The sequence below is a fragment of the Phoca vitulina genome, unplaced genomic scaffold, assembly GCF_004348235.1.
Source record: "Phoca vitulina isolate PV1807 unplaced genomic scaffold, GSC_HSeal_1.0 scaffold5, whole genome shotgun sequence".
In the NCBI taxonomy this organism is placed as follows: domain Eukaryota; kingdom Metazoa; phylum Chordata; class Mammalia; order Carnivora; family Phocidae; genus Phoca; species Phoca vitulina.
In genome coordinates, this window is record NW_022589708.1 from 69,985,750 (window position 1) to 70,012,238 (window position 26,489).

At 44.3% G+C, this 26,489-nt stretch overlaps 1 protein-coding gene across 1 annotated transcript in view; it reads right to left on the minus strand.

Moving 5' to 3' along the window:
• LOC116631253 (WD repeat-containing protein on Y chromosome-like) overlaps positions 1-25,876 on the minus strand; it is a 42,344-nt gene extending 16,468 nt beyond the window's left edge. The window contains 10 exon segments of the mRNA XM_032402444.1: positions 3,419-3,584; positions 5,912-5,971; positions 7,449-7,494; positions 8,177-8,231; positions 9,150-9,229; positions 9,298-9,404; positions 13,277-13,379; positions 16,946-17,097; positions 24,231-24,336; positions 25,641-25,876. Of these exon segments, the coding sequence (XP_032258335.1) occupies positions 3,419-3,584; positions 5,912-5,971; positions 7,449-7,494; positions 8,177-8,231; positions 9,150-9,229; positions 9,298-9,404; positions 13,277-13,379; positions 16,946-17,097; positions 24,231-24,336; positions 25,641-25,876 (1,111 nt within the window).
• Between the last annotated feature and the right edge of the window lie 613 nt (positions 25,877-26,489).

Below are 26,489 nucleotides of genomic sequence, written 5' to 3' on the forward strand. Positions count from 1 at the left end.
AAGAAAGAAAGAAAGAAAGAAAGAAAGAAAGAAAGAAAGAAAGAAAGGAAGGAAGGAAGGAAGGAAGGAAGGAAGGAAGGAAGGAAGGAAGGAAAGAAAGAAAGAAGAAAGAAAGAAAGAAAAAAGAAGAAAGAAGAAAGAAAGAAAGAAAGGAAGGAAGGAAAGAAAGAAGAAAAAGAAAGAAGAAAGAAAGAAAGAAAGAAAGAAAAAAGAAGAAAGAAGAAAGAAAGAAAGAAGAAAGAAAGAAAGGAAAGAAAAGAAAAGAACAAGTGTAGGCAAGGATGTGTAGAAATGGGGACCTTGTGCATTATTGGTGGGAATGCAAACTGGTGCAGCCACTGTGGAGAACAGTATGGAGGGTCCTCAAAAAATTAAAAATAAAACTACCACATGATCGAGCAATTCCACTTCTGGGTATATACCCCAAATCATTTACGAGCAGAGTCTTGAAGAAATATTGTACACCTATGTTCATAGCAACATTATTCACAATTGCTAAAATGTGGAAACAACCCGAGTGGCTACTGATGGGGAAACAGATAAGCAAACTGCGGTATATCCACACACAGTGGAGTATTATTCAGCCTTAAAAAGGAAGTAAATTCTTTAACATGCTACAACATGGATGAAACTTGAGAACATTATGCTAAGTGAAATAAGCCAGTCACAAAAAGAAAAATACTGTATGATTCCACTTACATGAAGGACTTAGAGTAGTCAAATCATAAAGACAGAGGTGTAATGGTGGTTGCACAGGCTGCAGGGAGGGGAGAATGGGGAGTTGGTGTTTAGCAAGGACAGAGTTTTAGGTGGGGATGATGAAAAGTTCTGTAGATGGGCAGTGGTGATGGTTCATGGCCGCATACATGTATCTAATACCATTGCATTGTACATTTTGCTGTGTGTATTTTACCACAATAAACATAGAAAGAGGAGGAGGAGGGGAAGGAGGAGAGGGTGGGGGGAGGGGAGTAGGAAGAGGAGGGGGATGGGGAGGGGAGGGGGAAGAGGACAAAGAAAAAGGCTTAGTCTCTCAGTGTGCCCACTGCTTTCCTGGATTTTAGCCTGGTTGAAATCTCTGTCTCTCTTTCACTGTCAAATTCTTTCTCTTTGATGTCAAGGAAGATGTGACAATCCCCAATATAAGGAAGAATGAAGCTAAAATGTCAAAAAGTCAGCAGAAAGAATTTGTTTTCAGCTCATTTGGCTTGGCTTACACCATTGCCTTTCTCTCTTAGCTCCCCTCTCTACTAAAGATGACTTCAGAAGAATAGTCTGGATAGTTTTCCAAATAAGATGGTGACCTCTTAACCAATCCCATGCGAAAAAGACCACTGGGTTCTGGTTTGACCTTCAAGAAGAGCCAATACTGCTCTTTCCTGGAAGGGTAGGGAACTTTCACATAGTTTCATCTCATTTGTGCAGTGTAGAAATGTGAATTATCAGTAGCTATGGTTGGCTTTGCATTTGGGGAGCAGAAAATGAGTTTCTCAAAGCCAGCAGTCACATAACTTTAAGCAACAAATGCTGCTGCAAAGAGGGTTTTAAATTAGAGCTGCTAGCTAAAAGGTCAACATTGCATTCTTGGTCAGTAACTTTATTTTCTTTTTAATGGCAATGAAAATAATCATTTAGAAGAAAATGCCACCACTTTTTCCCCAAAGATTTTTAAAAGTCTTAGGCACTGGTAGAAAGAGCCTCATAGAAGAATCTTTTTTATGTTATAGTAAAAGGGGTAGGAACAGACTAGATAACAAAGCTACAGGTAAGAATTTCTTTTTAATCTCGTGATGTTCAGTTTCTAGCCACTGCCTTCCAGAGTATCTCTCAAGCACAGCAGTCCAGAGGCTGATTGCATTGCTTTTCCATTCTTTTATCTGCTGGGCATGAACATCTTGTGTCTGAATTTAGACTGTGAACCCTTTGAAGGCAGCATCAAGCCTCACATCTCTCTCTAGTCTTTTCTATGTATCTCCCTCAGGGTTATGCCCATAGGAATGGCTCAAAGATATTTTCTGATCAAATGAGTCATTAGAGCTCTTCCTTAGCTAATAAGTTATCAGATGCCTCAGGCAGGGGATTGCAGGGTGGGGTTCTCTGAGTTTGCTGGCTGGGTTTCAGGAGATGCAAGAACTCCCTGGTTTTAGGTAAAATCACCAGTGCCCTGTGTCTCCCTGTTGGGGCTCCATGGGTGTGAGGTAGCGGGTCTCTTGGCTGTTGGCAGATGAGTGTCTACAGACTGCCACTTGGGAAGGATGAGCCTGGACTCTGGAGGTAGGGCAAGAAGTGGTAGGAAGCCTCTGGCTGTGGGTTACCATGGTTTTCCAGCCAGCACAGCCAGCCATGAATGAAGCTGACAGATAAGTGTGCTTTTCAAAGAGTTCATGACTTGGAGGGAGAGGGGTGTGGTTACCAACCCCCACACCTAGCACTGGGCCTGGCACATAGCAGGAACTCAACAATGTGTTTTGAATGAAGATGTGAATGAACAGGCCCATGATCACATTAGCAGACAGAGAGAGTCTTGAAGAAATGGAACCAGGGCAGAAAAATTAGGGAGAATGGGGTGGGAGGGTGGAGAAAAGTTTTGCAATAAGATATACAAGTAATACGGGGTGCCTGGGTGGCTCAGTCAGTTGAGTGTCTGACTCTTGGTTTCAGCTTAGGTCATGAACTCAGGGTGCTGAGATGGAGCCCCACATCAGGCTCCATGCTCAGTGGGGAGTCTGCTGGAGATCTCTCTCTCCCCCTGTGCCCCGCCCCGCTTGTGTGCACTCTCTAAATAAATAAATAAATAAATAAAATCCTTATATATAATAAACAAATCTTTATGTATATTTATATGTATTATAAAATCTTTATAATACTTTGTATTACACACAAGTAATAAGGATTGACCCATGTGGCAGAGTGTAGGGGGTCACAGGCAATGTGAGGACTCTGGGACCCTGGGGGCCACCTGAGGGGGCTGATGGAGAGGATGGCATAAAACCTGAGGGCACATAGCTGAGTGACACATCAGAAGATAATGTTTGAGGTGGGTTGGGAGAGCAGGCTTGCTAGCTGGGCAAAAGGAGCCTGTAAGACAGAGGGGCAAAATCAGCACTATAACAAAGCCCAAGGGGCTCAGGGGAGAGAGTCCTTTAGGTGGACAGTGGATGAGAAAAGGCTCCGGAGGTGGTGGGTTGGTCTGAGATAGCTTCTAATGGATGAGTGCCTGGGGATGTGGACTGAGCTAGCTGAACTCTTAAACTCCCTCCCAGCTTTGGGAATCTCCAGCTGACAGGTTAAACCTGAAACCAGGCTAATCCCTTCTAACCAGGAAGCTGTCCAGAACTGAGAACTCTTTAGGACGTGCCAGGAATCCAAGCCTGCTGGGACCTGTGCAGAGCAGCTGTGGAGCCTACCCCTCACCTACCTTTTCTGTCTTCTGCACCATCAGAGGGGCTGGAAGTAGTCAGCTTGCAGTATATGTGGCCTGAGATGACATTCCAAATGATGACCTCCCCATCGTAACTGGAGGTGGCAAGAAGAAAAGGTGGGCCTTGAGCCACACAGAGGATGTCCTCCTTGTGCCCATGGTTCTGAGAAAGAGAGAGATGGAGAGGGACAGGGTAAGAAGTCAAATCCCCAATCACACCCAGCTAGCTCCCCTTCATCTGATGCCTAAGACAGAGGATGCAGATGGGTTCCTCCTTCTGTGCTTGCCCACATCGAAGACTCACCTGGAACCTTGTGGCCCAGCCTCAAGGATCAAGGCATCCCTCCATGCAGGAGTCTGTGTACAGTTGAGCCAGAGAGGTGTTGCCTCTCCTTGGGTCAGTTGTATTTCCTTCCCCAGGAACGTGATACTCCTAGGAGCCTCCTGACCTCCCCATAGTGCTAGCAAGCTTAGATTTGCAAGGAGGCCTATTTGGGGCTGAAATGTTGATGGCAATGGGATAATGGAAACCAGCTCTGGCCAAGGTGGTTTGGCTTCCCAACAGCTCAGGTCTAAATTCCAGAGTGTGTTGTCCCTTGACTTGATTCCTACAGGGCTCCCATATGCAGCTTATACATGCGATTAGGAACTGAGATCACCTACTCTCCTCAAAAGGAGGATTTGGATATGGATCCTTAAGAAAGAGGGGAAACAAAAATGAAGTTTTTGTGCCACTATCCTTTCAACTTTCTCTCTGGAGTGCAGTTTCCATGTGAAGAGATTTGGCTTCTCTTGGCACTCTAAGACATTTTTTTCTCCCTTTCCCTCACATACTTCCCACAGAGTGTCCCTTGAGGACCTGTCCATGTCATCTAAGATGTCTCTTCTGCCTGAAAGTGGCTGGGAATATGATGGTATAAGACAGTTGGAAAAGAGAAGACAGTTGGAAAAGAGAAGGTCAATGGCTCCCTCTTTCCCACAGTCTTCTGCCAAATCCCACCTCCTTCTGTGATTTGTGACCATGTATGTCTGGGATCCTCCTCCTGTGGTCCCCCACTGCCTGCACAGTGAGGCATACATGCCTTAGCAGGACTGTCAAGCTCTAACTTAACTTGCCAACCTCATTTCCCTCCTCAAACTTTTCATAAACCCTCCAAACAACATGCTTTTCATGCTTCCCCACTTAGCTCATGCTTTCCTCCTTCCCTTCATCTAGATTGCTTTCCTTACCTTGGCCTTCTGGAAAAATCCTAGCAATCTTTTGATATCCTGTGTGATGTTAGAGTAAAGTTAGTACTTTCCACCTCTGGGCTTCTCCAGCATCTTATACATTATTATATCATCTGTCACATAGTAGGATTATTATTTCCTTAGTTTATCTCCTCACTAGTCTTTGAGATTCTAGGCCAGGAATCACATTTTATTCACGTTGTATCTTCTGGACCTATCCACTAAGCATGACACTATGAAAGTGCACAAAAATATGTGTTGAGTGAATTAATAGTTGAATGAATAAATATTTGAATGAACTAACACTTTGCTGACTTGCATGATGCCCATCCTTGCAATGGCCATCACTTCCAGGGCATTTTCTGCATAACTTTGTTCTTTCACTCAATAATCATTAATCTGTAAACCCCAGGAAGGCAGAGATCATGAGATGACCATTTTGCTCATCACTTCATCTTCAGTGAATAAAGCACTTGGCCCACAATAGGCATTTGGCATATGCTAGTTGAATGAAACAAAGTAATTGGGCATTGCTATAAATTGGACACTGGGCTAGGTCCTGGGAATACCATGGTGAAGACAGACAAGGTCTGGCTTCATGGGGTTTGTATTCTAGTGACTTGTACCTTTTGGAATATTTATGGGGGTATAAGGTTGGGTTGAACCGTGGCAGTTGATGTTTGGGCACAGTAACTTTTCTTTCTTAACACTTGTCTTTTATTGTCTTGGCATCCAGGCAATTTTGAGGAAGGATATTCAACCGTGGGAAGCTGTAGAAAATTGGGGGGGGGCATTTTGCTAATAAGAATCACAAGAAGTCCCCTGCTTATGGGCCCCCAACAAGTCACAGGGCAGGAATGTCATCTCTTAGCCTCCCTGGCTGCCAAAGGATGACACAGCAGTTGCATATAATTTTGCATGCCAAGCAGAAGCAGGAAGTAGATGCTTCTTGGAGGAAAGTTACACCCACCACATCTTGGGCTGCTATTCCTGCACTACATGAGTCCTGGCTGAGCTCACAGAGAGCTGCATGGACTGGTTTCTGTGGCCCCATGCCCCTGTCCGAACACAAGGCCATCCCTCTTCCTGGAAGGGAAGCAGCTGCTTGGCGCTCAGTGCTCCTGGCTCTACCTGGACGCTTCATGAATCCTGCCACAGCAGAGGCAGGCCCAGGAGAGTCAGGGTGAGCCTCTGAATGAAGGGTATCCGCATCATGTGCCACTGTTTGGGTTGAGAACCAGACAGTGGACCGGGGCTCACCAGGTCATCCTGCCAGTGTGGCTGTGGCTTCCAGAAGCGATGAAGGTCACCTGGTGCATCCTGTATGCAAAGCCAAAGAGGAGACGTTGTACAAGCAGTAAAATGAGCTGCCAACACACTCGCAACTTCAGAGAGAAGGTGTTGGCACATTTTATAACCCTACCCCTCACCCCATCAGTGATGTAGATTTTCAAAATGTCAAAGCAAATTCCCCTCGTGCTAGTGGGAATAAAAAGCAATCCACTTCTGACGTTTGGGTGATTGCATTTCAACAAATCATATGTCAACTGACAAACTCTGCTTGGATGGTCTACATAGCTTCGCCTTCATAATAAGACCCATCGCTGTTGCGTGTTTTAAAACAAAAGCCCTCAGCTCAGGAACCTATAATACCAAAGGACGAATTCAACGCCAGGGCTTCTCAGGTAGTCATCTTTCAAATCATCTGGGGATGCAAGGCTTAGGCTATGAAATATGGCACACCTTCAAATGAATAAAGAACTTACAATGTTTAAAGACCGTCAGAAATCTATGACCATCCAGCATAGCAAGCAGGGGAAATAAAATGTCACAGGTAGATTTAAAACTTAGTTTCAGTCAGCATTTTCAGCTTCCCCTGTCTCTGAATCCCTTCCTCGTCTCTAAGCCATAACAAAAAGAATTTTTTTTCCCATAGAGCTGCTTATGGATGGCATTTCATCTCCTCTTTCCACTTAGGGAGGGACCAGGGCATAAAGACAAAGTGGGAGGAAGAAGGAAGAAAGTAAAAGGCTGGACAGTTGATAGAGAGGTTAACCCTCAGTTAGGGACGAGGGTATGTGAGATACAGCTGAAGCCCCTGCATCCTGGAGAGGAGGGAGAACGCCAGCCTGTATAAGGGGTAAGACCAAGAGGCAAGGTGTGGAGAACTAAGCATTCCAGGCATGGTCTGCTTTGGATTTCCAGGGATGCCCTCTGTGCCCCTGATAGCTCTTCTAGCTAACACTTTGTGGTATTGCGATTTATGATAAGAAATAGATATTTGGTCTTGGTCCCCATTTTTGGCAGATAGCTCCTAAAAGCTTTGGAATTTCTTAAGTGATGAGAGCATGGGAGGTATCTGAAATTGGGGGGCAAGAAGGGCGGGCTTGTGGGACTTGTGAGCCCACAACCTGTGGGACCTGATGCCATCTCTGGGTAGATGGTGTCAGGATTGAGTTGAATTATAAGACACCAGCTGGTGTCAGAGAGTTGCTTGTTGATGTGGGAACCACGCCCCTCCCAGAACTGGGTGCAGAGTGATTACACTTCTTCCCATAAAAGAGAACTAGAGGGAAGAGACTGAAACAAAAAAAACAAAGTAGAAAAGGTTTTTTAAAGGGAGAAAGGGAGGGAGGGAGGAAATTCTTCTGTCTATATCATGGCTTGACTTGTACTAGAGAGTAGAAGCATGAAGAATTACTACAAATGTTTTTAGTGGGAAAAGAATCCACGGGTGGGGGGAGGATAGCAATCTGAAGCAGGGTTTTGAATACCTAATTTTGTACATTTCACTTACAAAATACACATTTATTCTTCTGTCCCATCTAACAGCTATGATACACCTAGAACAGTAAAAGAGTAGTACATTTCAATACTTAAGCTTATCGTCTCTTTAATTTTTGCCTGTAGTCAAGACTGTGGTTTAATTTTGCCATGTCTATGTGATAAATGGAGAGAGCCAGGGCATTCTATCTTATGAAGAACAAGATAAAATGTGATCGGATAAATTAGGGTCACTGTTTTCACTGGTGCTTAAGGGATCTATAATTTTTAAGATCTACAGATGCTGCTCCATGAGCAACTGCCCTCCTGAGGGTTACTCGATCCTAAGAGCATGGTTGAACCATGGAGGCAAGAGCACAAACAGAAACTGATCAGGAATTGTTTTTACCCTTAGTGTTCAGGAGAGAATTTATGGGATTTTTATTCTTTGACTTGTGGGTGCTGAATTTCATTACTCTAGCAATCTAGTCTGTGCTTTATTCCTTAAGAAAGTATTTGGTGGAGAGATACAGTGCTCCCTATCACTACCTCTAAGCAGTCATCGAAATGGGCAGAGAATTGCTTCTAATATTCTAGAAGAGCCTAGTTGCCTAAATTACCATCAGGGAGCAAATGGGAGCCTTGAAAATTCTTTGACACATTTCCTTCTGGAAAATTCCCTTCACTGTCTTGGTGTCCTCCTCCCGAATAGATTTTGTATCAAAAAGATGCCTGTCTATAGCCCAGCTGAATATAACTCACTCATGTTGGTTCACTTCCAAGTAGGTACAATCACAGACTTCATTTTCCTTTTCATCTAGAAAGATCACATTATCAAAGTATATTAGACATTTTTCTTTACATTTTCTTTACTTAGACTTTTCTTTACATTCTTCTTTTCTTTTCTTTATTGCTTCTTGAAATCAGCTTGAACATATTGACTCAACTAAACTGATGACTGGGGAGAACTTCAGTACTGACTTTCTAGTTTTTAGACCACAATTAGCTGTCTTTCAAGGCACCACAGCACTGCTGGTTTCTGGCTACACTCATTGCCCTAAAAGGCTGGCCCTGAACTTGCTCAGCTCTGGGAAGAGGCTCACCTTCTGCTGACAGGACCCTTCACGGTGCCCGGCACTTGCTGAGCGAGTGAGTGAACAGTGAATGCAAGCAGGTCAAAAGCAGACCTGGGAATCACAAACTCATTACCCTGAGTGATTTTTGTCTTTTTTTACTTCGACTTCATTTATATTCTCTGATAGTTGAAAACTGTCTGCCTCTTCTCTCCCTCATACAAGGGTGACAGGCCAGAATTGTGGAAATTCTACCAAGATCAGGCACAGCACATGAACAAGTGGAAGAAAGCGGCCTTGGGGAAAAAAAATCACAATAATGCACAAAACAGACTAGCTTTTAGTTTGTCCATCTAGATTTTGACTTATGTGATGTTTAAAATGTCTAGAAAATGTTAAGCTCATTCAAGAACTCAGATAAATATACCAGGTAATAAAGGACCAAGTGCACGAGGCTTGGCTGGGAGCACATACATTTATGTAAAGTATGGCTCTCCTCAGTAGTAGTTTAGAGTCATTGGTAAAACGAAGTGCCAGGGAAAAAGGATGTAGGACTGTTGCATGCAATCTAGACTCTATCTCATTTGTTTCTTCTACACTGACAACAAATGCCCAATCTCGCATCATTATGTTATGGGGACCCTTGGTAGGAAGCGACTTGCCGTGTTGCAGTGTGTGCAAACAATGTCCGTTGCTGTAGCTCCATATTTTCAGACAGTGGTCTCTGCCCCTGGTGATTAGCCTAGGAAACAGTCTCCTGTCAGGACATCATGTCAGGGATCTCACTGCTTAATGGTTGAAGATACACACCTTCTTCCACTGATGTCAAAGGTCAGACATGTGATTCCAGCATTTCCATGAGCCCCAATGAATCCAGACAACAACCTTCCTGTTTCAAAGTCCCACACTTTTACCACCTGTATCAGGAAGTTGACAAAAAAAAGTGACCCAGAGATTATGGTTATCAAATTAAAAAGAATTTGCATTTAGAAGTCTATTGTCTTGGATATGAAAGATGCAAATTTACCCTGAAAGTATCCATCTGTACATCCAATGCAAGTTGGCTTAGCCCAATGTATTCATTTGCTGGGGCTGCACAACAAAATACCACAGAATGGAGAACTTAAACAATGGACACTTAGTTTCTCACAGTTCTGGAGGCTGGAAGTCCAAGATCAAGTTGCTGGCAGGTTTGGTTGCTTTTGAGATGCCTCTTCTTGGCTCACAAATGGCCACCTTCTTGTTGTGTCCTCACATGGTCTTTTCCCCGTGCGTGCACATCCAGGGTCTCTCTATGTGTCCAAATTTCCTCTTGTTATAGAGACACCAGTCAGATTGGATCAGGGCCCACCCTAACATCCTCGTTTTAATTTAATCCCCTCTTTAAAGGCTCTGTCTCCAAATACAGTCACAATCTGAGCTGCTGGGGTTAGGACTTCCACATATGAATTTTGGGGGAACACAATTTATCCCATAACATTCAGTGAGAAGATTAAAAAATTTAGAAATCTTTGGATAAAAATCTCCTGACTACCTAGGCTCAGAGAAATAGGTGTGGATTGAATTTTGAGCAGCAAAATTTATTCAGCACCAAGACAAAACTGAGTGAGGAAGATGGCCTGTTTGGAGGGGAAGGGCATATCTTCTAAACCCTCAGCTTTAAGATTTCGCTCAGTCCAGCCAGTTCCAGTCTTGAAATTGCTTTCTTTCAGCCCCATCCCTTGAGCAACCTTTGAATGAGAATCATCTGTAAAGGGAGTGGAGTGGCATCTCTCGTGACTTCGGATAAGTAAGTGCCCACACTAAGGAGAGCATCCTCTGGGGCAGGCTTTCTGGAGCCTGCACCCAAAGGCAGTGACAGTGTGGGAGGAGAAATGCTTGAGGACACCACTCTTTCTCTGAACTACTGAATGTTCCTTTTAGTCTTTCACTTTGTAAAAGAGGCTGCTCCATCGACATAGAGAAACTTCCAGGTCTCCAATCCAGAAACCAGGAGGCATCACCTCACTGTTGTTGATTTCAAATACCTGAGACCAGATTTTTCGTAGTGTACACTTTGCTTCCTTCCCCACTGTCCTCTTACAATGTCAGCGTTCCTGGGGGTGTCTACAGCTCAGGTGCATCCATTTGTTCTCCTCCATATTGCAATAGACCCTTAGCATTACTGGGTTTTACTTTAGTTATTCCAACCTTTGCAAACCTCCCAAAGTTTCACAACATGCAGTGATTTGTAATATGGTTGAGGTCCAGAATTGAATGGAGTACCAGTTGGCATGGAAGAATGAGCAGAAGGGCCCGGAGTGCAGCAGATAGCCCCAGATCGACACCCAAAGGAAACATCCTCCCTGTGGACCTGCCTTCCCGTTAAGTGATTAAACAGTCACACATTTGTTTCCATAAAAAGAAATTCCCCCAAGAACTCCACCGGCTACTGCAGGTAATGGAAGTGAAAAGTTTGAAGTGAGCAACTAAAATATCTTTAAAAATGACCTTAGGGTTCTATTTATAGAACCAAGAAAAGTCTAAACGTGCTATTTATACTTTTTAGGTGCATTTTGTAGAGGGGATTTCATGCCCTAGCAGGGCTCCCCTAAGAACTTCCTTGCCCCAAGCAATTCTTCCTTTTGAAGTTCCCATTCAATTAAACATATTAAAATGCAACGATATCCCAAATGAAATATAATCTTGCTATTAAATTTTAAAATATTTACAAAATATTCCTAGTTTTAAGCTTTGTTGAAAAATTATTCACTATTCTTAAAAAATAAACTTCCATATTACATATAACTGGATATGTGGATGTGGATGTGTGTAAGTTGCAGTTCCTATGTCACACATTGTAAACATTTAATTGAGTATTTATTAGTTTACATGGTGCCGTTTTTAAGCATTTTCAGAGGCATTGAAAGTTGGTGGTCCCTAGCACTCTGCTATGCAACTCGAAGAATAAAATGTGGTATAGTGGTATTAATAACTTCAGGCATCATGAAAATCTTGGGCTACATTCTCTCCTCCACAAATATAGACTGCAATGTGGCTTAGATGCTGTGGATCGTGACAGTAGGCATGTGTTATAAAGATTTCACACAGATCTGCAAGGTGAGCAAATACTCAAATCAATAACTCAATTCAGTAAGTATCCAAGAGTTTATTACCAGTGTGTGCCTAATACAGTAAGAGCTGAGAGAGTATTTATATCCCAATTCAACATCTCCTTACCACCCACAGGCAGGGAAGATATGCATATCAAAAGTAATGCTACTGAAGGAGGCTGACTGTGTTAGCATAGAATCAGGAGCCCAAATGCTAATGGAGCCCGTCATTCTGCCTGGATGTGGGAATGATCTAGAAACTTTTCTCAGAGGAGCTGATATCCAGAGTTGTGCAATGAAGAGTAAGAAGGGTTTTGAGATCAAGAAGGAAGAAGAGGGAAACACAGATGAGCTGCTTGTTGCCCTAAGTGCCAGTGAATGATTAGAGACACAAGGCTCATGAGTGTGAAACAAAGCAGGACAAGTGAGAACTGAATCCAGCACCACATGGGAGGCGCCATCTTGGGTGGTCAGGAAGAGGGAGGTGCCTGTATGAGTCCAAAGCCGTGAAGACAAGATTTGTGGAAGAGATAGCACTTGAGTTGGACCTTGAAGAATTGCTGAGGTGTGTAAGAGAAGAGGAGGAAGCAGGAAATTCCAGGGTGGAGATGGGAAAAAGTTGGACAGCACCAGGAACAGGCCTGTGCAGGATGCTGAGACCAGAAGGTTGGTGTCCTTGGAGTCACAGGTGATTCTGATAAATCTGGAGGAAAAATGCTTCTTTATAAGTATGAGCCCAAACTATACAGGAATCTACCTTCTTTGAGATGAATTGAGACTGAGTCATCATAAAAATTTTTTGATCAACAGACCAAATAATCTATTTCTTTCAATACTTAATAAAACCATGGTGATGACTAATCTCTAGAGCAGGGACTGGCAAGAACATATGCAAAGACAACTGAGTCTCACTGCGAGTGAAGCCGAAGCGAGTGTGAACATGAAGAGGACAGGTCCAGACAGTGGTGCCCGCTGGGCTTGAAAACCTAAACACAGTGTGTGCCAGGTAATGGCAGGAAGAAGGAAAGAGCGTGTAGCCAGATGGCCTGGGGCACTGGCTTGTAATGCCAGAGCCTAGGCCAGTGATTCAGAAAGTGATTGAACTGATAATTTAGGAGATTTCAGAACACTTAAGTATCTTGAGTGTACTTGGGATGTGCCCCCGCCACCCGCCCAATTAGCTCAAGGACAGAAGTACATGAGTTAGGGGATGTGTTCTCTGCTCTCACTCCTTATTCAAAGAGCACTGGTTATGTCCGCTCCTGTGAACCAAACACTGTGTCACTCATCTAGGAGGGGGCCAGCATGATCCTTGAGAGCCCTAGTGAAAGGGGAAATGGACGTGGAATGCTCCATACCCTCAGCTCCGGACTAGAATTACAAGGTAGGTAATAGGGTTGTATTAATTGTCCTACACCACCATGAAATAATACCATTCCTTAGTACCGGATGGGCCTTCCAAATAGCTCACACTAGAAGCCACTGGGGAAACTGTGAGCTCTTCCACCCAGCTTTCAAAGAAGGGTGTCCAAACAATACTTGATAAATACTAGAGTTGAAGAATTCTAGTAGAATTCTTAACCTCCAGGGACAGAATGTCCCCAGAACATTCTGCTCAGCTCTAAGGTGAGGACGATGGGCCTGGGCCCACACTCACAAATACATCATTGCTAAAGAAAGCAAGAGTTGATACTTACAGATGCTTCGGGGCAGCTGACCACCTGCCGGAAGGCTGGATAGTAGCGGCAGCACACCACGGGTTCTTGGTGGGAGACCACTAGGTAAGGCTCCAGCGGAGATCTTGTTCATGAAAAACAGAAAGGATGAAAACCTGAACCGAATGTATGACATGGATACTGTGGATGAAGCATCTATTGCTTTATTAAGAAAAGTTAAGAGGACAGGGGCGCCTGGGTGGCTCAGTCGGTTAAGCTTATGACTCTTGGTTTCGGTTCAGGTCATGATCTCAGGGTCATGAGACTGAGGCTCCCTACCCCACCCCCTGCTGGGCTTCAGGCTCAGCATGGAGTCTGCTCAAGATTCTCTCTCTCTCCCTCTCCTTCCCCCTCTGCCCCTCCTCCTGCACTCACGTGCTCTCTCTCTCTCTCTTTCAAATAAAGAAATAAATAAAAATCTTTAAAGAAAAAAAGGTTAAGAGGATAAAAATGGGTCTGTGACTTTGGCCAAGTTGTTTAACTGCTGAAAACTCTAACTTATCTCTTAAATGGGGATAATGGTATCTAGGGTTGTTTTGAGGATTCGATGAGAAAACCTATATAATGTCCTTCCCACAGACCCCCACACAGCATAATTGGCATTCAGTGAGCATGATACTGCATGTCTCCTATTTAGGGCAGGAGGAGTGTGATTTTGTACGACTACAGAGTGGACCTTCTTCCCTATGTGTTTACATCTTCCCTCACAAACAAACACAAACTGTATCATCCCATCCCGAGTCTTCAAGCCTGGAAGGCTGTGCTTCTCATTCACAGCAGGGACGAGACCCTGCAACGTGCCTCCCACGGGCACCCTGGGGCCAAGGGTGCCCCTGTGTACTCGGGCCTTGCCCTGCGTGCCCTCTCTTCGAGGACAGCGCCCAGAAGGGATAGCTCTAGGAGTTAAGCAATCCAATCGCTTTGCACTCATTTCCTCATCTGTAAAATGGAACACTTTATAGAAATTTTGTGAGGATTAAGTGAGGAAAGGGATGTCAAATGTCTGGAGAAGCCTGGTGAGCGGGAGACACTTAATAAATGAAGATTGGTTCTCAGTCCCACTGCTCTGTCCTCTCTCTTGATGGTCCCTCCAGTGCTCAGCCCCAAAGCTGGGGCTCTAATAGAGGTTCAGTGGATCTGGAACCTCCGACTTAGTGCCAGATGATTCCCAGTGGGTGGAATCCTTTTCAAAGAAGGCAGAAGGATGATGAGCACTTTCCCATGAATGGTCTCTGGGCTGCTCTAAGGGGAAGTCTGGCCTGTGGGGGAGGAGGAAGGAAGGGTGTGGGGGCACTGCCCCAGATAGAAAGTGCTAGGCCTGGACCAGAGCCTCCTGGTGTTACCTACACCCCTTCCCCAACTCGGGGAGGAAGGTGCTGAGTCTCCCCACCTCACAGATGAGGACACTTCCAGAAGGCTAAGAAGGACCAGGTGACCTTGATTATGGTCACAAAGTTCCCTGCAACAGAGCAGGGACAGGCAGACGTCATCTGACACCTAAGTGTTGGCCCTAGAGATTGGGGCCGTTCTTGCCATGAGGTGGAATTTTGCTTAAAAAAAAAAAGAAAATCAATCCACCAGCCTGTTTTTCTACACACGGATGCCACGTCGAACAAACAGCCTTTGGACTGACCACAGTCTCATCTTTCAGCAGGTTGCTTTGGCATCCTGAGCCGAGAGCGCGCACTTGCAGGCCTGGCGGTACCACCAATGACTGGGGTCGTTCTGCCGGGCGCTCCCCAGCCACGCGAGCCTTTCCCACGGTCTCAAGGGAAACATTAGGAAGGATGGGTCCAGGCACAGGCAGCAGCCTTACGTTCTGGACTTCTCAGTAGAGTTTTGATGCTGTGAAATCTGATCACTTTTCTGTAAAGTTAATTCTTGACCTGTGATTTAATCACTGAACACAATAAATATATTTAAGGTTCTTCGTATACATATGTTCACAATTTTTTTAAAAGATTTTATTTATTTATTTGACAGAGAGAGAGAGCACAAGCAGGGGGGAGCAGCAGAGGGGGAGAGAGAGAGGGAGAAGCAGGCTCCCCGCTGAGCAGGGAGCCCGATGCGGGGCTCAATCCCAGGACCCTGAGATCATGACCTGAGCTGAAGGTAGACACTTAACCGACTGAGCCACCCAGGAGCCCAAACTCAATTTTTTTTTTTTTAAACCCACCCTTCAAGACGGTATGCCATCATTTTTGGCTCAGGAAATCCAGTTGCCATTATCATATAGATGGGATGTGAACCCTGCAAACCACAATATTCAGCCTAATCCTTCTCTGCCTCCTTTCCTTAGTTTTCAAAGACTACGGATTTGGGATCCATCATCTTGCTGAACAGTGAGGGGGAAAAAGCTGCAGGCTGGAAATGAGGAATGGATTTATGTCAGGGCAGCAAGTGGGGGTAATGGGGTGGGTGAATAATCATGGGCCATGTTTGAACCATGAGGCTATAATGATGTTCCTAGTTTTAGTATGCAGAGGGACTGAAAGTTCTCAAAGCAGAGGTGATGCGCCCTGCAGCCATGCCAAGACCAGGGGAAGGGGTGTGACTTAGCCCAAGGCCACTGGGCCCAGGGAGGCAGAGCCCGATCTCTCTACCGCTCACAGGTGCCTCTTAGGAGCTCTGCAGGTTCTGGTGAAGGAAGACTAGACAGTATGCCTCCCATTGTCTAGTTAAACAAACAAACAAACAAAAAACAAATTAAGCTCTCCTTCTCCTTCCACCTCTCAGACTTTTGGCCTTCCAGTGGGAGGAGCACCACACAGGGAGAAGGCAGGGGGCCAGGCATCCTGAGAGAGACGTTCTAGCCCCAGCTCTGCTCCTGACTCCCTGCTTGACCTTGGGCAATTCATTCCCTTCTCCAGGCCTCTGTTCGCTCATCTGTAAAACCGCAGCGTTGTACTGGATGACTTGTGGGTGCCTGGGAGGCAGGATTTAAACTCTTCAGTAAGACCAGGCCATCTCAGCCTAGCAGAACAGGGACAGGCACTGAAGTGGACATTCATGCTAAGGGGACGAATGTCTCCATGACCTCCCTGAGTGTGGAAAAGGCAACCAGGCCCCCATTTTCCTGGCCGAGGAGGACATGAAATGTGGCCCGGCGAAGGTGTGCCAAGGAAACCCAGGGGGACTCATTGCAGAGGAATCCGGGAGATGGGTCTTGAAGGCATTCAAGCTCCCTGACACTGAGGCCCTGGGCAGGGAAAGCCCACTAAGGGAAACTCCCTAAGGACCTGTCCAGCACCGGGGCTCGTGCTGTCCCTGAATGGCTACCCTGCCGGAGGGACAGGGTCTCACATTGGGCCACTGCTCAGCAAGTGGGGTTGATGCTTTCAGACCGAATTAAAAGCCCCCAGGCTCTACCTTCGCTAGAGAGGTAGGGCCAGTGGGTCCGTAAGGGCTCAAGAGGTAGATTCCAGATTTTCAGATAATCTAAGGAGGTGGTGCTGGAGTAATAAATGGGAAATGTTCAAGGGAGCTCAACAAATACATACTGCAAGATTAAGACATGGGGGCATATAGCTCGGGAGCTCACCCAGGGATTGAACTGCGGATGGTTCCATAGAAGGCTGCAAACAGCTACGCTGGGCCCTGCTCTACCCTCTAGAGAACTGACAGCTGGGGGCCAAGAGGAGAACCTCAGACCTCAGTCTTAGGTGTAGGAGTGCAGCCGTGTCAGTGGCCACACACAGGGCTCTGGAGTGGGGGAGATAGAGGCAGGCTGCGAAGTCCCCCTTAATTCCACTGGCTTTGGAGGAGGCAGTAAACAAGCAGCTGTCGGTCTCTAGATCCCAGATCTGAGGGAATGAGGGAAAAAGGAATTGGAGGTCTTGAACAGGCTGCTTTGCTGTGTTTCCAAAGCTGTCACCTGTTGGGGGGTCTGGTTAGGACTGACCAAAGTTTAAACACTGCCCCACTCTCCCCCTCACCAAAAGGGAAATGTTAAAAGGGCTTCCTTCACCTCTGCATTTGTAAAGGAAGGAGAAAGCGGGGCCCTTGTTCCTGAGCCCCTCTGCCATGCTGAAGCTGCCCAAGGAGCGGAGATACCTGTGGCCAAGCTACCCTGGAGCTGAGCTTCACCCCCCACCACAGGGAGCGGCCAGCGACTTCTCCGCTCCGCTCCGTCTATCACAGTGGAGGTTTGATACTGTGGGTCTGATGTGTGCACAGAGCTACCTCTATCCCCTAGATATGTTCCCATTTCTTCATACAGTTCCTCAAAACCCGCCGTGGGGGAGATATTTGGAGGGTTCAGGGAACAAACCTCAGTGTGGCTATTGGTTAAGGACATGGAGGTCCAGAACCCCCCTCTTTGGGTCGGAATCCCAGCTCTACCGCCTAATGGCTCTGGGGCCTTGGCCAAATTACCATACTCCCTTTCCCTCAGTTTCATCTGTAAAATAGGGAGACTAATAATAATGCCTTTCTTACAGGATTTAAAATCTTAGAGATTTTTGGGGCGCCTGGGTGGCTCAGTCGTTAAGCATCTGCCTTCGGCTCAGGTCATGATCCCAGGGTCCGGGGATCGAGCCCCACATCGGGCTCCCTGCTCCACGGGAAGCCTGCTTCTCCCTCTCCCACTCCCCCTGCTTGTGTTCCTGCTCCCACTATCTCTGTCTCTGTCAAATAAATAAATAAAAATAAAAATAAATAAAATCTTAGAGATTTTTAAAATTAATACAAAATAGTGTTTAGCATCGCAGCTAAGCCATGGTGTAATGATATATGATTAGAATGATAATATTATTGTTAATCATTTATTAGAATTATTACGTAAGCCATGCCACAGCTCTTGTATTATTTTAAGGTACTGTGATCTGATGAGAGCTGCAAGGGATGGCCACATCCCTGGGGAAGAGCAGATGGGCCAAATGTAAAACTGAGAAGATCGAATAATCACAAAGACAGCTGTCGTTTAGTAAGCTGACATGCGCCAGGCATTGTGTTAAATGCTTTCCATGCATTGTTTCATTTACTCTGTTATGGGTTGAATTGTGTCCCCCCCCCCACCCGCCCAATTTGTATGTTGAATAACCCCCAGTATTTCAGAGTGTGCCCTTCTTTGGAAATAGGGTTGTTGCAAGTGCAATTAGTTAAGAAGAAGTCAAGCTGGAGTAGGGTAGATCCCCAGACAATATGACTGGTGTCCTTGTAAGAAGGGGAAATTCAGAGACAGACACAGAGAGAGGGAGAAGACCATGTGAAGATGAAGGCAGGTGTCAAGGTAATGCTTCTATAAGCCAAAAAATGCCAAAGGCTGCCAGCAAACCACCAGAAGCTAGGACTGAGGCATGGAACAGACTCTCCTTCAGCTTCAGAAGGAACCAACCTTGCTGACAACTTGATTTTAGACTTCCAGCTTCTAGAACCGTGAGACATAAATTTCCATTCTTTAAGTCACCCAGTTTGAGGCATTTTGTTACAAACAAATACGATCTTAAACCAAAGTTGGGAGGTAGGCATAATCCATTGAGTTCCAGCGGGGTTCCATGACTCTCCCCTTACAGACGCAGGGAGCAGCTAAAGTAAGAGTCCTTCTCAGGCTTATCTCCCTCCAGAGCTGCACTAGAAAATCTGACTAAACTGGGTGGGATGTACTTGGATGGGGCTTCTTTCCCCTCCTCCACAACTCCCGGAAGCAAAACAGCGATCAGGAAATTTGAAGCCTTTACCCATAAGCCAGACTCTTATTTGTTTTATTTATACTGTTTATTTTCCTTAGTTCTCCCCAGTAGGTAGCAAAGTCATTTTGAAAGTTCTAGTGTGCTTTTTCATCTGTGACTTTAGGTCATGGTGTAAAAGGCGGGAAGCAATACACTCTGGGAGGTCAGTATGGGGGTGACAGTAGTGATCAGAGTAAAATAATCCCCTGGAAAGGTGACCCCAAGGACTACTTATTTAAGGGGCATCTCCCACTCCTTTCTGGAGTATTGAATTGTTTGAAAATGCTCATTTTCCTGGATAGAAAGGTAATACACACAGTTTTTTTATCAGTCACTTATACCACAAGGGGAATCCATTCATCTGGTAACTTCTTCTTAATTCATGAGATAATGTTACTGAAAGAGAGGAAGGGTATTTTTTTTTTTTTTTTTTTAAAGATAGGAAGTTTTGATGAGGGGGAAGATGAGGTAAATCTGGAGCTTGGAGAGTGATCTTAGTTGGGATGCTATCGAGGAACCCTTACGAGGTCTGTGAAAGGGAAAAGTAGGAAGGAACTCTTCCTATTATTGTTGAAGTTGAATCAGCAAGTTGGCATTAAATCACCAAAGTAAAAGTAGCTACAACAAATTATCATCACTGACTTATCTCTGGCCTGTCCAGCACCCTCCTGTCTTCTGTTAGAATTGCCTCTCTGATTGCAAGCACTAGACAGGACAGCAAAATCTGGTGAATCTGTGTCTTCCCTTCGATTTTTCTGGCTGGAGCTGATAGTGAAGTTAGAGTTGGGTTGTGAGTTCAGACTGGGCATCAGTGGTCCCAGCCATTTGGAAGGAGATAGCCTTTCTGCACTAGGAGTCAATATCAGTGTGCACCGAGGAAGTGTAGGCAGAAAGCATGGGAAAAACAGTGCCATCTTTGAACCCAGATGTCCATGAGGCCATCTGTCTGATGATCTGGTTTCAATAACCAATAAATTCTCCCTTTTTAGCTTAAACTACTTGAGTTATATTTTTGTCTCTTTGGCTCAAAAGAGTCTTACCTAGTAAAACTACTCTGTGGTGAGCACAGTTCATACATTATCTTTTATGAGCACAACTAACCTACAAGGTGGGTCTTTCTTCCGTTTTACAGAAGAGTGACCAATGTCCAAGAGAATTTAGTCACTGAGTTCAGAAGGATTGAATACTTCTCCCAAGGTCATCTAGTTTCTGGTAGTTTCAGAGTTTAAACTCAAGTCTGTATTTCTAAAAAATGCTGTGCCCCAACCCCAAAATGCACACTCCTCTGTCCACAGTGGAAAGGTGTTGCTGGGGAGTGGCCACCAAACTAAAGCATTTCCTGGTTTCCCTTCACCCAGAGTTATGAATTCAGTTGGTGGAGTGAGAGAAAGTGATGGTCATTTATGGCTGGGATTTTTAAGAGGCAGACATCCCATTGTCCTGGGATGAAGAAGACTCTGAGAACCTAGGGACCTTGCATGAAGACAGCGTGGTTCTTGAATGGGAGAAAAAAATGCCCCTCCCCAGGAGCACCAGCCTTGGGTATGACAGCAAATAGAAATAAATTTCTATTGTCTCAACCCATGGAAAATATAGGGTTTATTTGTTACAGTGGCAAGCCTTGCCTTAACTAATACACCATGCTATCTTCCTTCAGGAAATAACTTTCTTTCTATGCTAATTCCTGTTGACACAAAACAGCCCTCTTTGTAGTGTGCAATATTAAATTCACAGAAAATAACAAGTGAGAACAGAAAACTAAACCTGTCACTTTACTCTCCTTTAGGGTAATGCCAGAAACTAGCAGACTCCTGAAACGTTTCATGTGTCCCCATGATTTAGAAAAGTGAAATATTTGGGCTGAAAAATCAATTCAAAGAACGAAGACTATCTGATCAGGCATGCTAGAAATTTAGCTGTTTGGTTCCTGGTTGATTACTTTTTATTTGATAGGAATAATATATTCTGAAATAAATTACACACCATATTTCCAAGATAGGATTTCAATATATTTTAAACACATTTTGGGAAGTGATTCAATATGCCTGAATCATCACAGGCAAGATGCTAATCTTGTAATCATGATTTCAGATTGGAATAAAATGGAGAGGCACTAGGAAAAGAAAATGGGATAGGAGACGTGTCCTCACATACAGAATTATGATTATCTGATGGTGCCAGGTTTTGAGGGGAAAAAAAGCTCATTAAAAATATGAAGTCTCCAACTTTGTGACTTTGGAGGATACCTTTGGATAGATTTGATTTTCAAAATAAATCAAATACTGAAGTCCATGAATCTTCTCATTTTAATCAAATTTGCTTGGAGGACCGAATGGAGTTTGGGTCCTGATTGCATCACTGACCGTGATCTCAACACCTAATTTTGTGTCAAATGTCCTCATGGTTGCCATGACATGAACTCTGAGCTCACTCTACAGGAGCCATGTCAGACCCCACACGCAGTGAGAGCACAGTCTTTGAGGCTTTTCTCCCCATTGCTCACTATTGCTCTCTTTTCCATCTCATCCCCTCCATGGCTTAAAATTCCATCTAAATGCTAATGACTTCCAAATTTATTTCTCCAGCCCTGACATCTCCCCTCAACTCAGGATGACTCTACCCAACACATCCAGAACTGAGCTCCTGGTCTTATGCTCCTCTTCCCCACCATCTGCTCTGTCTCAGTGGGCTCTGGCCCAAAGCCTTGGCATCTCCCTTGACTTCTCTATCTCTTCCCTCCCCCTCCTTTACAAAATAACAGTTTTATTGAGATATAATTTACATCCCACAAAATTCGCATTTTTGAAGTGTACAATTCAGTGGGTTTTAGCATATTCAAAGAGTTGTGCAACCATCACCACTGTCTAACTTCAAAACATTTTCATTATTTCAGAAAGAACCCCCATACCCATTAGTGGCCACTCCCTATCCCACCTCACTGCAACCCCCCAGCAACGACTAAACTAGTTTCTGTCTCTGTGGATTTGCCTATTCTGGACATTTCATATAAATGGAATCCTCCAATACATGGCCTTTTGTGACTGGCTTTCATGTAACATGAGCTTTTTCAAGGCTCATCCATGTGGTAACATGTATTAGTGCTTCATTTCTTTTTGTTGCTGCCTAGTATTTCATTGTATGGATATACCACATTTTGTTTATCCATTTATTTGGACACTTGGGTTATTTCTACTTTTTGGCTGTTATGAATAATGTTGCTATGAATATTCATATGTAAGAGTTTATGTGAACGTAAGTTTCCAATTCTCTTGGGTTTAAATCTGGAAGCAGAATTGGTGGGATAATATGGTAACTCCATGGTTAGCATTTAAAGAACTGCCAAAATGTTTCCCAAAGTGGCTGCACCATTTTAAATTCCCCCTAGCAAGGTATGGAGAGCTTCAATTTCTCCACATCCTTGCCAATGCTTGTTATCATCTATTGTCTGATTTTAGCCATCCTAATGGATGTGAAGTAGTAACTCGTGGTGGTTTTGTTTTGCATTTACATAATGACTAATGATGTGGAAGATCTTGTCTTGTGTTTATTGGCCATTTGAATATTTTCTTTGAGGAAATTTCTATTTAAGCCCTTTGCCCAGGATATTTGTGTTTTATTGTTGAGCATACAGATTATTTTGTATTCTAGATGCAAGTCCTTTATCAGATGTGTGATTGGCAACATTTTCTCCCATCCTGTAGGTGGTCTGACCACTTTCTTAATGGTGTCTTCTGAGGCACAAGGTTTTAATTTTGACGACATCCAACTCATTTATTTTCTCCTTTTGTCTCTTGTGTTTTTGATGTCATATCTAAGAAATCATTCCCTAGTCCGAGGTCATGAAGATTTACTCCTATGTTTTCTCCAAAGAGTTTTGAAATTGTAGCTCTTTTTACATTTAGGTCTATTGCCTTTGATTTAACTTTTGTGTATGGTGTGAAGTAAGGGATTGAAGTCCTTGATGGAGGTGTAGGCAGGTTTGCCTTCTGCTTAGGCCTTTCTCCTTGGCTTGCAGATGACCCCCTTCCTGCCATGTCTTCACATGGTTGCCCCTCCATCTAAGTGTGCTGATTTCCTCTTATTATAAGGACACCAATCATATTGGATTAGGGCCCAACAATATGACCTCATTTAACCTTAATTAATTCTTTTTTTTTTTTTTTTAAAGATTTTATTTATTTGACAGAGAGAGACACAGCGAGAGAGGGAACACAAGCAAGGGGAGTGGGAGAGGGATAAGCAGGCTTCCCGCGGAGCAGGGAGCCCGACACGGGGCTCAATTCCAGGACCCTGGGATCATGACCTGAGCCGAAGGCAGATGCTTAATGACTGAGCCACCCAGGTGCCCCTAATTAATTCTTTATAGGCCCTGTCTCCAGATACAGTCACATTGTAAGGTACTGGTGGTTAAGACTTCAACATATGAATTTTGAAGGGACATGATTCAGCCCATAGCATCTATAAATCATTTATTATGTGTGTAGTCAGTAAGCTGGTTTATGTATCTATGCAAAGCAATGATACTGACCTGCCTGAGGCTTTAGCATTCCTTTGATTCAGACTGCTCTAAACTCCCACCCTCCGGCCCCATGATAATTGAGAAAGAAAGATGGATGAAATCATGAAAACTTTTCATGTTCACTGGAAAAGCACATGAAATAATGGATAAAGCAAATCAATAAAATTTCTTATTTTTTTTTTGGTATAAAAATAGTGCAATACAAAGGTCACAGGGCAGCTGAATTTTAGAATTGGGTAGGACCCTACATATAAAAAGAGGTGTGAAGGCAAACAAAATGAAGGTGATATTACCATGACCTCTACCGGAGCCAGAAGTGTTTAAATTCTAAGGCTTACAGACATTTCAGAGAGGGCCCACGTGCCCTATGTGTATTGCAAAATAAGCACTAATAGCAAGAGATAGTTAACCTCCCCCATGTCCCCATTCCATCCCTTGCTCCCCCTCTTCATCCTCCAACACACATTCTCCCAGGGGAATCAGGACAACATGCAAACAGGGGCTGAGATGCTTCAAGGTTTACTCATCCCAACGAAACACCAGGTATAGAAAATTCTCTAAGACACTACCCTTCAATTGCCCACTTACCTTCTTTTTCCAAAGCAAACCCACAAATGTAACTACCATTTGAGTATCTGCTAATGCAGAGACCTCTAGAGCTGCAAAGAGGGGAAAGAAAACACCAAACAAACACATTGTCTATCCAAAACTGTTGGACCATGCATCCAAAATGTGAAAGGGCAAAGACCTTAATAGTGTTGTCGGTGGACATGGAAAATATTTTGTTATCCTCAGTAGATACATGGATGTAAATCACTGGAGCTGTGTGGCTTTTCAGCATACCTGTTGGTTTTCTAGAATGGAAAAAGAACAGATGAACACCAAGCAGTTTTAAGTGCTATTTCTAAATAAAAATGCAAGACTAAACTTGGCCCGGATCTGGCAGTTCTATTCAGCCTGGAGGAGGGTTATGTCTCCTTCTGAAATCACACAAGTATATATCTTGTGTGATAAAAGGACTGAAGCAAATAATACCCAGTTATAGCAACACAACTCAGTGTGAGATGAAGCTCTGGGCTTTGTTTCTCCAACTGCTGACAATATCACTATAAAAGGAATAAACGAGGAAGAGCACAGGGTGGTGTGGGAATAGATTCTATGGCAGGTTGTTGCTTTATGCAGGTCAGAGTTAACAGTATTCAGATCTGGGGGGAATGTCTTTTTAATATAAGTTTATTTTAAGGAGCTCTGAGGGATCACAATGCCCTCAGGGTCACAGGGCTGCATGTGTAGGGAGAGGGTGGGGAGGTAGGGAGAAGGGAGGCAGGGCTGAGGTTGAAGGGGAGAGCCCAATGTCATTTTATAACCACGTCACTGGAAGGTAAGTGAACTGTTCCCCATCACCAGACAAATGGGAGTCTAAGGTAATAGAAGTGGGTAGAAAATCATTTTTCTTTCTTTTTAGGCATCCGACATTGTGTTGAGAGCTATACGTGGATGACCTCATTTGTGATCTTTATTATTACCGGAGAAGTAGGTACTCCTGTGAGCACAATTATCAAGGTGGACACTGGCTACAACCCTTGCACAGGATCACTGGGCTAGAAGGTGACAGGGGCAGCATCTGATCCCACGTGCCCCCGGGCTCCTGGCGCTGCCTCTGCAGCTGTCTGCCCCTGCTGAGGGGCCTGGGTCACCTTGCAGGTCCTCCACTGTTGCCTGGTACAGAGACTCAGCAAGGAAGCGGGGCGCACCCTAGGTGACTTGTTCTTGTCCCCAAGTCCCCACTATCAGTGCACAGAAGACTACTCCCCATTTTCCACTCTCCTGCTGTCTTCAACACTGACCAACGGAAATGGCATAGGCTTTTAGAACCAGCCAAAATTAGCCAATTTTGGCCTTATGTCCAAAAAGCTATTTACCTCCTCTAAGCTTCAGTTCCTTCATTGGTAAATGGGGCCAATGACTTGCTTATTAACCCCAAAGAATGAGTCTTTAATGGCCACCAACAGAAGTTTCCCAGGCTGTGTGTACGGGAGATCGATTTTGGACAGGGCTTCTTAAATTATCCTAAAAAGGAATTAGCGATCCCCTGTGTTGCTCTCATATACTTTACTAGATCAGTGGCCTTTTGGTTGGAGAGAGAAAGAAACCTTACCCAGGCAGATAAGGATTCCAGACTCGAATAATTCGATCCATTCCCCCTGTCAGCGGCAAGTTCTTTCTCTTACAGAATGAAAATGCCTTGACTCCTTTGCAGATGCGAAAAACAGTTTGATCACATTCTGCCCGCCTTTGGGGCAAACCAAGGAATGCTTGTTCTCTTCTTGCCTCGACATCTTTTCTAACAGCCCTTGTCTCTTTCATCTTTTGCTTGACATTTGTTGTTCCCATAGTGCACCCTAAAAATATTCACAGGAAAACAAAACACAACTTCTTAATATGATCAGTCAATTTTCTGACAAGTTGCTTATTTTTAAAGGTCCTGGTTTTGCTTTCAGCGAGGACTACTTTTTTCTTTCTCTTTCACCCCCTGGTGTTACACCATGGATAGTCCTTAGGATGAAAACGGTGTCGGTAAGAAGAGCAAGACTCATTTCCCCTCCTTCTCTAGAAAGACGCAGGAAAGGTCACCTGGGGGAAGGAGGAAATGTGAAGAAGGCCATCTCATTCTGAGGAACCTGGCTCCTAATAGATCTTTACTGAACATCAGGCACTGTGACAGGGTCTCGCTGTACACGATTTTGTTTGAACCTCCTAGAAACTCAGTGAGGCAAGCACCTTTACCTCCATGGGACAGATAAGAAAATATACACTATGGGGGTTAACAAACTTGTCATTAACAAGGCAACGAAGCCACGTCTCAAGCCCTAAATGAGGGCTCATTGAATTGACCTATCAGTTTCATCCACTAACCAGCCAACTTTCTGCTACAATTATTTTGACATATATTTTTAGCCAAATGACTTTTTGGCTTATGAACCTACTGAAGAGTAAAATCAAAACA